The sequence below is a fragment of the Lontra canadensis genome, unplaced genomic scaffold (genome assembly GCF_010015895.1).
Source record: "Lontra canadensis isolate GAN:19392208 unplaced genomic scaffold, GSC_riverotter_1.0 scaffold28, whole genome shotgun sequence".
Classification (NCBI taxonomy): Eukaryota; Metazoa; Chordata; class Mammalia; order Carnivora; family Mustelidae; genus Lontra; species Lontra canadensis.
In genome coordinates, this window is record NW_022631022.1 from 4,515,161 (window position 1) to 4,531,096 (window position 15,936).

Consider the following 15,936-nt stretch of genomic DNA (forward strand, 5'->3'; position numbering starts at 1 on the left):
AGGTTTTCTCAGTACAACAGAGAGGACATTTTTACACATTTTTTTAAAGGTTTTTATTTATTTATTTGTCAGAGAGAAAGAAAAAGAGAGAGAGCACAAGTAGGGAGAGCAGCAGGCAGAGGGAGAAGCAGGCTCCCCGCTGAGTCGGGAGCCTGATGTGGGGCTCAATCCCTGGACCCCAGGATCATGACCTGAGCCAAAGGCAGGTGCTAAACTGTCTGAGACACCCAGGCATCCCCATTTTCCACATAAAAGAAAATTTGCAGGGGCTGGTTTGCTTAGTTGGTAGAGAATATGACTCTTGATCTCAGGGTCGTGAGTTCAGGCCTCATGCTAGGCATAGAGGCTACTTTGAAAAAAAAAGAAAAAGAAAATTTGGGGAATCTGGGGACTCCACATTTTTCAAAGCTAATGTCTGGTTTGAATGTTGATATTCCTTCATCCTCTAATTTCTCACCTCTTAGATCAGCATACAACACATTGGTGATAGAAACTGATGATTTCCATTACATTTTTATTAATCATCCTGAAGATCTGTATCACTTGGATACCCTTACAAGTAATACTCTCTTCCCAATGAAGACTTCAATTCTATTGCTGATGTCAATTACATAGGCACCCAGCAGAACTGCTTCAGCAGAGCTCTTTAAAGACAGGGTCTTGGCTATTATAAAAGCCATAAGATCAAATGGACTGAAGGGTCAGTATGCTGGCAGGAGAGGAATGGATTTAGTCAGAAGAAACAGAACAATCAATGACCTTGGAAATTTCAGACAAATCAGATTCTCTATTGAAGGCAGAGATATAAATAGCACAAACACAACACAGACAAGTAGAAACAAAAGCCACCAACTCAACTTTCTGTTTGAAAACTTGTTAGGTCTAGAGAACTGTTCAAACCACAGCTGCTAATGGTTATGGATTTGGCAATCAAAATGTCTTTGTTAAAAAAAAAAAAGTTTTAACTGCCTTACTATTGAGGTTACAAACCACAGCCTTGATGTATTGTTGCAGTCAACATCCTCCCTGCTGTTTTTGAGAGCTTACATCTGCTGCTGGCAGATAAAATGCTGGCAAACGGCATGGGCTCCTTCCAGGGGAATACAGGAGAAGTTGTAACTAGATGACTCGCATCTACCTTTCTCTCTTGAGTTGAACCCACAGCCTTTTCTGTATCATTCCTACCTTGTTTAGGTTGATTCCCTGCCATTACTCAGGAGGGCTGACGGTCCAGTGGGATTTTTTTCTGGCATAAATTATCCATGCCAGCCATACTACTCTTAGAAGATAAAAGGAAGAGGAGTTCTTAGCTCAGGGCAAAGCAATTTTAGCACATATTTTAAAAAATCAGTCAGAGTATATAGTGTACTTGATTTTAAACAACCACTAATAAAACCTTGTGTGTGTGGTTTTTTTTTTTTTTAAGAGACTAAATGATCACACTATGCCAGAAATAGTGAGGGCTTAGTATATTTTAACTTATCAAAGAAAGGCCAAGAATGTGAGGTCAGGAAGTAAGTTACTGAGTTTCTTTGGGGAAGGAAAAAACTAGGAATAAGATGGAGAAGTAAAATGTGGTCCAAATTACTTAGGATATTAGCTTCAGTTGAAATAAAAATTACTAGAGCTACACTGGTTTTCAAAGAAAATATAATTCAGCTGGGTGATGAGAAATGAGTGTGAAGATGCAGAAAGAAGACACAGGTCAAGAAACCAATTCCTGGATGATTCTCCCTCATTTTCATAGATAACCTGTGAGAATAAAAGAAAACCAAACATATGTCGACTAACACTTTCTAAGTTGTATATACCACAAGATAACAGTTCTGCAGTTAGTAACTAGGCAGTGTGCATGGGGTGGGGAGAGGGGATTTTATGGTCTAAAAGTTTTTGGAACACTGCATGTTATATCCACTAGATGTATCAGAGTCATAACGCACACTAGCATCTTAATGGGCCTGAAAAAGTCTGCAGTAAACAAATACATTTATTTGATACAAATTCATTTTCCAAATGTATGTGTCCATAGACAATCACCTCCCCCATTTTTATGTCTCCAGAGAACACTTATGCATGGAATAGTTTGATAAACGCTTGTCTAGAGCTATTACTTCTAAACTTGCAACTCATTATTACAGAAATGAGAATAAGGTTTGTAAAACAGGCTAGGTAATCACATTTCTTACAACATAGAACCCTAGGTCAGGGACAGGCAGATTACCAAAGAGGCTTCAGACATCTTCTAAAAGGCAGCCAAACACCAAAGCTATAACTTTTTAAAGATCCTTACCCAATACATAATCTCCAAATAGGTCTACTATCAATTCTGAATACATTCTTGAGCTACCCCCAAACACAGAAAAGAAACAGTGGGGGAAAGCCACAGAAAAGCTGATCATAGGGAAAATGGGTAAGGGATTCCTGTTTAATGAAGCCTACTGGCTTCCGGTGTTTGGGGATATTCTAATGTCATACATTGGGAAATTCATAGGGAGAGCTGCCAGGACTTCCAGCTGGGAACATATGGGAGGATTCCTATATTTCTATGTGCTGCCCTCAGTATCCTCAAGATAAAAGACATATCTAAGCTTGAAGAGGAGTATCATGCTGACCTGAAAGAGAGGTATCTTTGAGAAACGAAAAAGATTTTTGTTAATTAGATTTCTAATTCCCATAAACTTTGCTATACTCCATAGGCTAGGGTTACAGTTTCTTATCCTTCTCTACACAAACCTGTGGCAGAAAGAAGATAGGCTGTCTAGTGATTGAAATCATTTGACCTTATATCAGATGATTGCTTGATCAACAAATAAGAAAATAAAGGAAGGCCCCTTACCAAACCCCCCCACCCACACTGCCAGATGCTCCTGAGTTCCCATTCAGAATGCAAATATCCTATAAAGAAAATATATTAATAACATATTAAGTCATACTAAGCTATTATTGACTGTGAGAGTCTTTAAAACTATAAAGTCTGGGGCACCTGGGTAGTTCAGTTGTCTAAGTGTCTGCCTTCAGCTCAGGTCATCATCTCAGGGTCTTGGAATTGAGCCTTGCATTGGGCTCCCTGCTCAGCTCCCTGCGTCTCTGCTCCCCCCTCCCCCCAGCTCATAGGTTTGCACGCACTTTCTCTCTCTCAAAGAAATAAAATCTTAAAAAAAAAAAAAAACCCTATAAAGCCAATACCAATGTATGGAATTTTTATAATTTTTACTTCTAGACTGAAAAAAAAAGGGGGGGGCTGGGAAGGGAAAGGAAGAGAGCAAAGAAGATCCTAGAAAAATGGTGAAAGACCCACAGGGGCATAGGCACAAGAGTGTGGAAAACAACCACATGTCTATGGTTTGCCTAAGTTTGGACCAGGTAATAAGGGCAGAACAAGAGGCGAGGGATCAAATTCATGCCAAAATGCATGCAGTATACTCATATACATAAAGTAATCAAAGAGGACTGAGGAGGCAATCCACAAGAAAATGAAAGAAAACTAAAGGGATACTAACTATTGGTTAAAATCTACGAGGAAAGGGTAGGGAGAGTAAGATAGACAAGAACAGTTTTTATAAACAGTAATAACAATATTGAAAAGCAAATAAATCTGGAAAACAATTTACTGAGAAAAATGAAACTGAAGAACATTTTCCTAGGCACCGTGGTTGCCTAAAGCAACTGTTCAAAGAACAGGAAAACCATATTGTTAGGTAAGATGCTTCAGGCTCCAAGGATAGACTTTCCCATTCTGATTTTTGCTGGTCTGAGTATAAATACAAGGCTCTAAATTTCAGTTCTCCAATTAAGCTAAAGTCCTTCAGCTCCCTCTGCTGTTCAAAAATGAACTCTAGTTATGTCAGTCCAATCTTTAGTGATCAAAATAAACAAAAATATATACCTATATACGTGCATGCGCACAGATGCACACACACACTCTCTCGCTCTCTTAAATATACCCCAAATATGGCATAGTCCAGGAAATTAGAATTCAAACATACTTGCCTATCATGAATTCTCTGGCATGGACCAAATGTTCCAAAATAACAAATCCTATCATTTCCACCACCTAACTGAAATAATTTAAGGGATAATGGAAGGTTTCTTTACCAAAAGCAGCAAAGTTTTATGAAAGGATAAGGACCCTGTACTCTTTAGCCTAATTGGGGCAATAGCTTGTCACACAGAAATGTACATGCATCAGAAACCAAAACATCACTAGTTTTTCTGTTTCTGACCTGATCTTTTCTCTTTCCAATATTTCCCTATGAAAAGATTATCCTCACACGTCTGAATTCAGTTGCTAACACCTTACTATCTCCACGATATTCTGTGTTGAAGGATCTATGAGTCAACTATGGTAGCAAACCAAGCATGTGTCCAAGAGAATTACTCTTTACTCACCTGATCCTTAAACTGCTTTTGGGACAAGCAGTCAATGAGGTCCACACAGCCCAAAAGACAACCTGATGGATAGTCGTTGGGAAATTCCACATCTGAATCAAGAATAACAGAAGGATCATATAAATTTCCTTTTTTGTGACCCTGAAACTCCCCAATCTGATTCCAATTCTGAACAAATCACTTTCTCTCTTATGTATTTGTAGACACAGGAAAAAAAATGATGTTTTTATTTAGCACAACTGTTTGTATTTTAGCAAAAAATTTAGTGAGTGGCTGGCTTAGTCCACTATCCACATCCTAAGCTATTAAAAAAAATTACCCTGACACCATCAAAGTTCAAGGACCCTATAACTTCAAACAAATCAATTCCACCTATACTCAGCTGGACTAGCTTTGAATTTGGTGGTGATGGGTTTTGGAAACAAGCTATAGGTGTGAAGAGAAAAACCAAAAAAATATAGGAATGACAGAACATAGGGAGTTAGGGAAAAAAAATAAGACAACACAAATTTAAAACAAGCCAGTCATATCAGTCAAAAAGAAAAATGTGCTTTTAAGGAAACATAAACTTTTGATTCCTAAAATTTTGGTTTCCTAAAAACTTTTAAGGGTAGTTCTGTAATTATCCTCTCATTCTACCTTTAAAACAACTGTATGAGTTAGATAAGAGGAAGAAAAACAAGACACCTAAAGGTCAGAAGTGGTTTTTAGGATCCAAACTTGATGTGCTTGGGATGACTTCCAAAATATACTGCTTAAGTCAACCAACTCTGACCTGTCCAAATCCCACAGCAGATATCTATTTGGGTCACTCCCCCCAAAAAATTCTTACTATGGTTGTTCTTCCCAATCTAAAGATCCCAGAGTTTATAGTAGTCATTTTGCTCTCACAATTTAAAAGAGAGAGAGAGAAAGAAGGAAAGAAAGAAAGAAAAAGGAAGGAAGGAAGAAAGAAAATAAATTTTCTCAGATGAAATTAAAATTGGCTCAAGTCAGTTAAGCATCTGACTCTTAATTTCTACTCAGGTCTTGATCTCAGGGTTGTGAGTTCAAGAGTCCCCCCCGACACTGGGCTCCTTGCTGGGTGTGAAGCCTACTTTAAAAAAAAAAAAAGAGGGGTGCCTGGGTGGCTCAGTGGGTTGGTTAAGCCTCTGCCTTCGGCTCAGGTCATGATCCCAGGATCCTGGGATTGAGTCCCACATTGGGTTTCTCTGCTCGGTGGGGAGCTTGGCTCCTCCTCTCTCTCTGCCTACCTTTCTGCCTACTTGTGATCTCTCTGTCAAATAAATAAATCTTAAAAAAAAAAAAAAGAAATTAAAACCAGTTGGTCAATATCTGGTGTTAGGAACTATTCTTTTTCTTTTCTTTTCTTTTCTTTTTTTTTTTAAGATTTTATTTATTTATTTGACAGAGATCACAAGTAGGCAGAGAGGCAGGCGGTGGTGGGGGAGGGGAGCAGGCTCAACACTGAGCAGGGAGCCCGATGTGGGGCCCGATCCCAGGACCCTGAGATCATGACCTGAGCCAAAGGCAGAGGCCTTAACCCACTGAGCCACCCAGGCACCCCTGTTATTTTTATTTTCATTGGTTGATGAATTAATGATTTGAACAGCTATCTATGACCTGCCATGAAACAAATATACACAAAGATAAAAGTCCCTCTCATACCAACTCACCCAGAAAAAATAAAATCATAGGAAGAAAGAAATGAAAGAAGATGAACATCAACAACAATGACTTTTCTCCATCAAATAATACTGAAAGGAGAATATACGGCTGTTACCTTTCCCATGAAGAACACGATATGTAGTATGGAGTTCTGAGACTTCTTGAGGGGAGGGTCTTTTGGCTGTGGCTGCGATCCAAAGTCGTCCTCTGTGAGGAGTGTACCAGCTTCTGCCCTCCACCCTTAAAACAATTACAAATTGAGAAGGAAGGGCCTAAATTCTAGTATCCTAGAGGATCTCATTTAAAACAGCAAATCATCCAGTTGAGCCAAGAGATCTATAGAAAGTATTTCACAAAGAGGGGTATTTTGTGTGAAAAACATGTAATACCCTTCACTGGAGTATGAACCCTGTTCTCCAGCTTTTTCTATCATCAGAACAAAGACAATTCGGGCATCTGGGTGGCTCAGACGGTCAACTGTCTGCCTTCAGCCCAGGTCAGGATCCCAGGGTCCTGGGACTGATTTCTGTTTTGGGCACCCTGTTTAGCAGGGAGTCTGCCTCTCTCTCTGCCTGCCGCTCCCCTCTGCTTGTGAGCGTGCTCTCTCTCTCTGACAAATAAATAAATAAAATCTTAAAAAAAAAAAAAAAAAAAAAAAGAACAAAGACAATTCATCTCTTTCAGGTCCTATTTTTTACCTGATCTCTGTAACTCAGAATAGCTCTCAGTACCTTTCACTAGCCTTGGAACTTCTACCACCCAAATTTTACTTTTTTTTTTTTAAGATCTTATCTTTAAAAAAATTAATAATAGGGGCACCTGGGTGGCTCAATGGGTTAAAGCCTCTGCCTTCAGCTCAGGTCATGATCCCAGGATCCTGGGATTGAGCCCCACATCGGCCTCTCTGCTCGGCGGGGAGCCTTCTTCCTCCTCTCTCTCTGCCTGCCTCTCTGCCTACTTGTGATTTCTGTCTGTCAAATAAATAAATAAAATTTAAAAAAATTAATAATAAAATAAAGATTTTATTTATTCAAGAGTGAGTGAGAGAGAGAGAGAACATGAGTGGGGGCAGGGGCAGAGGGAGAGGGAGCAGCTGACTCCCCACTGAGCAGGGAGCCCAATGACATGTGGAGCCTCAACCCTGGGACTCTAGGATCATGACTAAGCTGAGGGCAGATGCTTAACCAACTAAGCCACCCAGGTGCTCCCAAATCTTACATTTTCAAGGTATCTAAGTTGTGCCACAAAAAAGGAAAACCTTGCTCTTCTTTGAGCGAAAAGCTAACATTTTCTTGGAAGCTTTGTTAATTGTTCTCTAACCTAACAGAAAAATCCTCACCAACACATAAATCTCTAAGAAGAGTACTTTTATAATCATTACTTAATAGAATTTAAGAAAATGAAAATACTTATCATCTTCACTCTTTAAATTATAACCACTTTCAATTATATTTTCTAAGTATTCTATAAAGGATTATGTTCTTTGTAGATAATTAAACAACTTGACTAGTTTGAAAGAATCTTTAAGTAGAATAACAATGTATTCAAAAGAATTTAATTACTCTCCAAGGATTATAAAAAGATGTTCCTGGGAGAGGGGGAATTGGGCAAAATGAGTGAAGAAGAGAGGGAGATACAGGACTCCAGTATGGAATGAGTAACTCATGGAAATAAAAAGCAGATCATAAGGAATACAAGGATATTGTAATAGCAGTAAAATGGGAAACATGTGGTGAACAAAGCATAACGTATAAACTTGTCAAGTCACTAAGCTGTACACCTAAAACTAATGTTATCACTGTGTGTCAAGTATACCCAAATAAAAAAGAAAAGAAAAAGAAGAAAAAGGATGTTCGTCTTTTAGTTCCAACCAAATGAAGTTAAGTACCTTGATAACATACCCCTATTACAAAATTCTCACATTGGAAAATAGGGACTTTCTCATATCCTTCATTTTCCAATATAGATGAAGTGAAAGAGTGCCAGACACATAGCAGGTGATCAATAATACATGAAGAATGAATCATCAGCTTTCTTCTCTCCACACTGAATAACCTGAAGGGTTATTGGGAAAATGGTCTCACAAATGTGGCAGAACCACCCGTTTTATTTTGGTGGGATTAGTTATTGTGGGCAGGATGCTGCTCTTCTGTTCTTTTTAGTAACAAAATCTGAATAACACAGATCCAAAATAGGATGAGAGAAATGTAAACATTCTCATTGTCTCAGCAGAAGGCAAACTGTTTAGTTTTCTACTTTGGAAGATGGAAAAGATAACCTAATTGTAGAAAACTGAATGAGAAAAACACATATCTGAGGGCCCAGCTACTCTGAAGCAGAAGCAGATTCACACACATTTGTCCTCTTTTTTTCTTTTTAAATTTTATTTATTTATTTGTCAGAGAGAGAGCACAGGCAGGGGAGTAGCAGGCAAAGCAGCCAGAGGGAGAAGCAGGATCCCCACTGAGCAGAGAGCCCAATGTGGGACTCAATCCCGGGACCCCAGGATCATGACCTGAGACGCTTCATCGACTGAGCCACCCAGGTGTCCCTCACACGCATTTGTTCTAATGGCACTACACACATGAACTATAAAACAATTACAAGCCAAAGCAAGAAGGCCTGACCTTCAAGAGGGGAAAAAAAATGGTAATGCATGCACCTTAATGAAGGAGGGAAGTCACAGCTAATAATGAAAACACCAAAGTAGAAATGACTGATCCTAAATGTCAATAAAAAATTTTCTTTCAGAAGAAAAATGACTGAAACTTACTCAGTAAGAATGGAAAAAACACTCTGAAAACTTTAACTCTAGTTCCATCTCTTCTGCAAACGAGCTTTGTAATTCAGAGAAAGCTACTTTATCTTTGCTTACCTAAATGCCTTCATTTGTACAAGATTATAATAATACTGGCCTAATCTCTTTCATAGAGCTACTACTTTTAAAACTGTAAAAAGCTATTTAAATATAAGGTATTATTGGGGCGCCTGGATGGCTCACTTGTTAAGCCTCTGCATTTGGCTCAGTTCATGGTCCTAGTGTCTTGAGGTCAAGCCCCCCATCTGGCTCCCTGCTTGGCTGGAAGCCTGCTTCTCCCTCTCCCACACCCCCTGCTTGCGTTTCTTCTCTCGCTGTGTCTCTCTCTGTCAAATAAATAAAATCTTTAAATAAATAAATAAATGGTATTATTACTATTATGAGTTAGGACACTGCCTAGGCATAATAAACTCTAAAGGCAAAATACAAAGGGGGAAAAAAGATATCTGCGCCTCTCACATTCACTGCAGCATTATGTACAATAGGCAAGACATGGAAACAACCAAATGTCCACTGATGGATGAATGGATAAAGAAAATGTGGTATATATGCACAATGGAATATTATTCAGCCATAAAAATAAAGGAAATCCAGCCATTTAATTTAAAACATGGAGAGAGCTTGAGGGCATTGTGCTAAATCAGGCAGAAAAAGACAAATACTGTATGATCTCACTTATACGTGGGATCTGAAAAAAAGCAAACTCATAGATACAGAGACCAAACTGGTGGTTGCCAGAGGTAAATGGGTAAAGATAGTAAAAATTTTCAGTTATAAGGTAAGTAAGTCCCAGGGAAGTAATGTACAGCTGGTAATCACAGTTAACAATAATGTATTATATAGGGGCGACTGGGTGGCTCATCTGCCTTTGGTTCAGGTTATGATCCAGAGGTCCTGGGATTGAGGCCCACGTTGCACCCTCTGCTCAGCAGGGAGCCTGCTTCTCCCTCTCCCTCTGCCATTCCCCCTTGCTGCTCTCTCTCAAATAAATAAATAAATAAATAAATAAATAAATAAATAAATAATTTTAAAAAATACTGTCTTGTATATTTAAAAGCTGTTAAGAAAGTAGATCTTAAAAGTCCTCATGACAAGAGCGCCTGGGTGGCTCAGTTGGTTATGCATCTGCCTTGGGCTCAGGTCATGATCCCAGGGTCCTGGGACCAAGCCCCATGCCCTGCAGCCATTAGACTCCCTGTTCAGTGGGGATCCTGTTTCTCCCTCTCCCCACCTCCCCAGAATAAATAAAATCTTTTAAAAACAAAAAGAAGTTCTCATGACAAACAAAAAATCTGTAACTATGTGAAGTCACAGATGTTAACTAAACTTATTGAGACAATTTTTAAAAAATATATATACTTCTATATCAAATCATTATATTGTACACCTTGAACTAATATGTTATATGTTAATTACATTTCAATAAAACTGGGAAAAAGGGGGCACCAGGGTGGCTCAGTGGGTTAAGCCTCTGCCTTCAGCTGAGGTCATGATCTCAGGGTCCTGGGATCAAGCCCTACGTCGGGCTCTCTGAGCAGAGAGCCCGCTTCTCCCTCTCTCTGCCTACTGTTCTGCCTACTTGTGATCTCTCTCTCTCTGTCAAATAAAAAGATAAAATCTTTAATAAAATAAAATAAAATTGGGAAAAAAGGAAAAATGAATATGTTGCAGTGATAAAGTGAAATAAGTAAAACATAATATATATTATGGTCTCCCTGTATAATAATTTACACAGGAAAAAATATAAGTAAACCCTCTAAAATGCTAAGAGTAGCTGTTTCTTTTTTTTTTTCTTTTTTTTTAAAAACGATTTTATTTATTTATTTGACAGAGAGAGAGAGCACAAGCAGGGGGAGTCGCAGGCAGAGGGAGAGGGAGAGGGAGAAGCAGGCTCCCCGCTGAGCAGAGAGCCTGACATGGGGATGTGGGTCTTGATCCCAGGACCCCTGGATCACAACCCAAACCAATGGCAGATGCCCAAACTGACTGAACCACCCAGGCATGCATCCCTAACATAGCTGTCTCTTTCTTTTTTTTCTTTTTTAAGATTTTGTTATTTGTATATTTGACAGAGATAGACAGCAAGAGAGGGAACAAAGGGGTAGTGGGAGAGCGAGAAGTAGGCTTCCCGCTGAGCAGGGAGCCAGATGCTGAGCTTGATCCCAGAACCCTAGGATCATGACCTGAGCCGAAGGCAGACACTTAATGACTAAGCCACCCAGGCGCCAGTAGCTGTTTCTAAGTGGTGGGATTATACGTGGTCTTTTTCTAGTTGTTTACTATATTTTCCAATTTTCTATTTGTATTTATAAAAGCAGAGAAAAAACTATTATTTTCTTTTTTAAAAGATTTTAAGTAATCTCTATACCCAACGTGGGGCTCAAACTTACAACCCCAAGATCAAGAGTCACATGTTCTACCAACTGACCCAGCCAGGTACCCACCAAAAAATTATCTTTTAAAATTAAATTAAGAAGAAACATAAAACCATAGAGCAGTGAGTTCAGACCATTAACAGGTACAATGATTCAATTTTGTAATAATTCTACTTAACTCTTACAAATCCCACACTTTCTGTAGAAAAGGAATTTGTGGTTTCTCAATATGGTTACTCAGCTTAGTAGATAGATACATGATAGAAAAACAAAACCACAGTTGGGTTGATGTATGAAGAAAATTAATAAACAGGTATAAAAACTTTGAATTTCAAATAGGATCAAAGTATTAACGTTGCTGAGTGCTATATTACAAAGCCAAGTCTTGTCAAAAGACTTTCTTCCAGGGATGCCTGGGAGGCTTAGTTGTTAAGCGTGTGCCTTCGACTTGGTCGACCTGGCTCACAATCCCAGGATCCTGGGATCAAGTCCCGCATCTGGCTCCTTGCTCAGCAGGGAGCCTGCTTCTCCCTCTACCTGCCACTCCCCCGATTGTGCTGTCTCTCTTTGACATATAAATAAAAGCTTAAAAAAAAAAAAGACTTTCTGGGGTGCCTGGGTGGCTCAGTGGGTTGAGCCTCTGCCTTCAGCTCAGGTCATGATCCTGGTATCCTGGGATCGAGCCCCGCATTGGGCTCTCTGCTCAGTGGGGAGCCTGCTTCCCCCTCTCTCTCTGACTGCCTCTCTGCCTACTTGTGATCTCTGCCTGTCAAATAAATAAATAAAATCTTTAAAAAATAAAAATTAAAATTAAATTAAAAAGAAAAAAAAAAAAGAGGGACGACTGGGTGGCTCAGTGGGTTAAGCCTCTGTCTTCGGCTTGGGTCATGATCCCAGGGTCCTGGGATTGAGCCCCACATTGGGCTCTCTGCTCAGCTGGGAGCCTGCTTCTCCCTCTCTCTCTGCCTGCCTCTCTGTCTATTTGTGATCTCTCTCTCTCTCTGTCAAATAAATAAATAAATCTTTAAAAAAAAAAAAAGACTTTCTTCCAAAGATGAAAAAATGGTATTCTATTCTTTGTTATGATTAGGATTCTTAGTTTTTCTAACCTCCATTTTTTTAAGCTATTCAGTAAAAACACTACTACCAAATCAATAACATGAATATATTGCTGAAAGTTCTATGTGAAGAGTATTATGAATAATCACTAAATTGGGGAAAATGAATTCTAATCCACATTTTTTTTTTAAGAGAGAGACAGAGAGGTTGGGCGGGGGGTGAGGGGAAGAGGGATAGAGAATCTTAAGCAGGCTCCATGTCCAGGACAGAGCCCAACTCGAGGCTCCATCTCATAACCCTGAGATCATGACCTGAACCAAAATCAAGAGTCAGATGCTTGACCAACTGAGCCACCCAGCTACCTCCCTAATTCATAATTCTAAATCAAGTTTATGTCACTATAAAATCTTCCACTGCCAAGATTCATTTCCATCCTTACCTTTTAATCCCTCTGACAAGCAGAGAGGCCCAGGGTTGATGCATAGAGAGGCACCAGCCACCATCAAAGCCTTCCTGAAAATCTTGGTCCTGGATTCTCAGCTGGTGCCGATAAGAGTTGAATTCTAGTTCCGATCCTGCTGAATGGAAAGCCTTCTTCTGTGAGGCTGCACCTGTCTGGTCTATCCACTACACAAAAAAGAAACCAAACATACAGTTTTGTCTGACAAGGAAAGAACATGGGGTACATATACAAAATGAGATGAATGCTTATAATGAAGAAATCATACTGGGCACAGTTTTCTTAAAGTTTATGCCATATTTATCTGAAACAAGGCCAAAAAAATTAGTAGGTTTTAAGATGATAAAGTCTGGAGTTAGTTTAGTTTTCTTAGCTTTTGACTTATTTGGTAATTTATCAGGGGGAAAAAACTAGAGTAGTAGTTTAGAGATTCCAAACAATCACTGAACTTTTAACAGTTTTAGTTTTCTCAACTATAAAATGTAGATGTTAGACTAAGTTAATCTCTAATAATCTTTCTGTAATAAAGTTTTATGATTCTAATCAACTGCATCATATCTTAATAACATAAACATTTATTGAATACTTGACTATGTGAAGCACATAAAGTATAAAAAAGATACAGTTCTTTCTTTCAAGGAACTTATAATCCTAGTAGAAGACAAACACATAAAGAGCTATCCAAAATCTAAAGCAGAATAGAGTAAATATTACACAGGGATAGAAGACCTTAACTGCGAATACCCAGGAAAGACTCATCCTTTATGGGGGAAATAAGTGGTTTCATAAACATGTTGGTGTTTGAACAATTTTGAGGCCCACATTCTGTGTTTTAGCTCTACTACAGTTCTAGTTTATATTACCGGTTTCTTTATTCCCACAGCAACTTTCCTAAATTAATCTCTTATATTTCTATAATACTATTATAGACCCTAGTAACTGGTCTCCTCATCTGCTGCCCTACCAGTGTTATAACATTAACCTGGCTCCTCATTATCTCCCCACTGCACTACTGCAATAACCTTCTTAGGAATTTCCTTGTTTCTAGTCTTACTCCTCTCTCCAATCTGTTTTCTATACAGGCATGGAAGTCATGCTAATCTTCTGCTAAAATTCTTTAATGACTTCCCTTTGCAGACTATGGAATAAAATCAGACTCCTCAGCATGAGACATAAAGGCTTTCATGGTAAGATGATGTCTATTGTACTGGGTTGAGTAGTATGCCCTCTAACACTTATGTCTATCCAGAACCTGTAAAAGTGACCTTATTTGGGAACAGTCTTTGCAGATGCAATTAAATTAAGATAAGGTCATGCTAGGTTAGGTTCAACCCCAAATCCAATGACTGGTGCCTTTATAAAATGGAAGAACAAGGTCTCCTGGGTGGCTCAGTCAGTTAAGCGGCTGCCTTCGGCTCAGGTCATGATCCCAGGGTCCTGGGTTTGAGCCCCGCATCGGGCTCTCTGCTAAGCAGAGAGCCTGCTTCTCCCTCTCCCTCTGCCTACGGCTCTGCCTATTTGTGCTCTCTCTCTGTCAAATAAATTTTTAAAAAATTATTATAAAATGGAAGAACACTTAGAGACAAAAATATACAGGGAATAAGGCCATGTGAAGATGAAGGCAGACATCAGAATGATGTAGCTACAAATCAAGGGACACTCAGGGCCACCAGAAGCTTAAAGAGGCAAGGAAGCATTTGGAGGAAGTATGTGGCCCTGCCAATACCTTGGTTTTGGTTATGGAACTGTGAGAAAATAAATTTCTGTTGTTTTAACCCAACTAATTGTGATACTTTGTTATAGTTGCCCTAGGAAACTAATACACCTACTAGTCCATCTTTTTTTTTTTTATCTTAACTTTTATACTTAATTACTTCTGTTTCTAACAAATCTACAATGCTCCTAAGCTGCTGAGCCTTTGGTACATGTTGTACCTTCTACCTGGAATTCCTCCTTAGATTCATCTCATTGGAAATTGTTATTCATCCTTTAAGTCTTCTCTCAAACACTATTTCTTTGGTGACTCCTCTAGTGCATTTATGAACTCTTTCTTGAAGTTCTACTCTATGCACATGTGTCTATCATTGCAATTATCTTTTTTAACTGAAGTATAATTAACATATGCAACTATTTTAAGGAATTCAAATTATAGCTTCCCTATAAAAGCCTCTTTTATTCTCAACTGGAAGTACTGTTTCCCTCCCCTGGGTTTCCACCATACTTTATTTAAATTTCTGTTAGTATTAGAGCTGCTTATGTAATCTTTCACCCTACTATGAGGGGAATCTATGAGTTTCTTGAGGATAGAAGCAGTATAACAGTCAGTTTATCACTTACTACTATGCTTGCACATAGTAGATGCTCAATGTATGATGGAAAAAGTGAATAACAACAAATAAACGTTTTAATTTAAAATACCATTCCATGGAATTACCCATATTCTATAAAAGGCAGAGAAAGAACATTAACAAAAGGACCATGGGGTTATTTTCTAAATATCTTACTTTTAAAAACCCTCTCTTGGAAAATACTAGGAAGGTAATACAGGTCAACTTGTTAGAAGTGCTGAAAAAATTGGAAAAAACTGGAGCCAGAAAATAAGGTTGGTGGGCGTGTTCAAAGAGCAAATTAGTATCTAAAGCCTATGAAACAGGCACACTTGAAAGGAGAAATATCAGGGCCCAAACTTCTCTCATTACCATCTAGAGAAAAGGATCACTAACCTGGGGAGGGGACTGGTAGAGGTTGGGATTCACCAGAACTCCCAAAGGCTCATCAGAAGATCTATTCAATTTGGTCAATGGTTGATTCAAGGTTCCATTGGCAATTGCCTGTATTGTCTCATCTAGTCTGTGATAACAAACCAAAGGATGCAATAATTGGTAATATTCTTTGCTCAGAATATCCTTACTTACCACAACATAAAATCCTTCAACAATGATAAAATTTGAAATTCAAAGAGGGGTCCATGGATGATCTTACCTATCCCCACCACCAACTTCCTTCTCTTCACTCCAAGAACGCTAAGGAATATGAGTTAGTAAAAGTTCTAGAACATTAAGAAAATAGGTAGGGCATACTACAATCATTCATCTGCGTAACAAGATCACTAAAAATGCCAAGATGAGAAAACATGCCTAGAAATAGTCTGACCCACAGAAGAGTAT

At 38.8% G+C, this 15,936-nt stretch overlaps 1 protein-coding gene across 4 annotated transcripts in view; it reads right to left on the reverse strand.

The window, feature by feature from the left end:
- The window catches only part of TRIP4 (thyroid hormone receptor interactor 4), a 67,263-nt gene that overhangs the window by 19,226 nt on the left and 32,101 nt on the right, over nucleotides 1-15,936 (reverse strand). For all 4 annotated transcript variants that reach the window (XR_004383546.1, XM_032864723.1, XM_032864725.1 and 1 more), the window contains exons 8-11: nucleotides 15,493-15,619; nucleotides 12,749-12,936; nucleotides 6,173-6,297; nucleotides 4,390-4,481 (exon numbers count right to left, since the gene is read on the reverse strand). Coding sequence is in view for 3 of the 4 variants with exons in the window: in XM_032864723.1 (XP_032720614.1) it covers nucleotides 4,390-4,481; nucleotides 6,173-6,297; nucleotides 12,749-12,936; nucleotides 15,493-15,619 (532 nt within the window). In the remaining variant the exon portion in view is untranslated. The remainder of the gene's footprint in view (nucleotides 1-4,389; nucleotides 4,482-6,172; nucleotides 6,298-12,748; nucleotides 12,937-15,492; nucleotides 15,620-15,936) is intronic.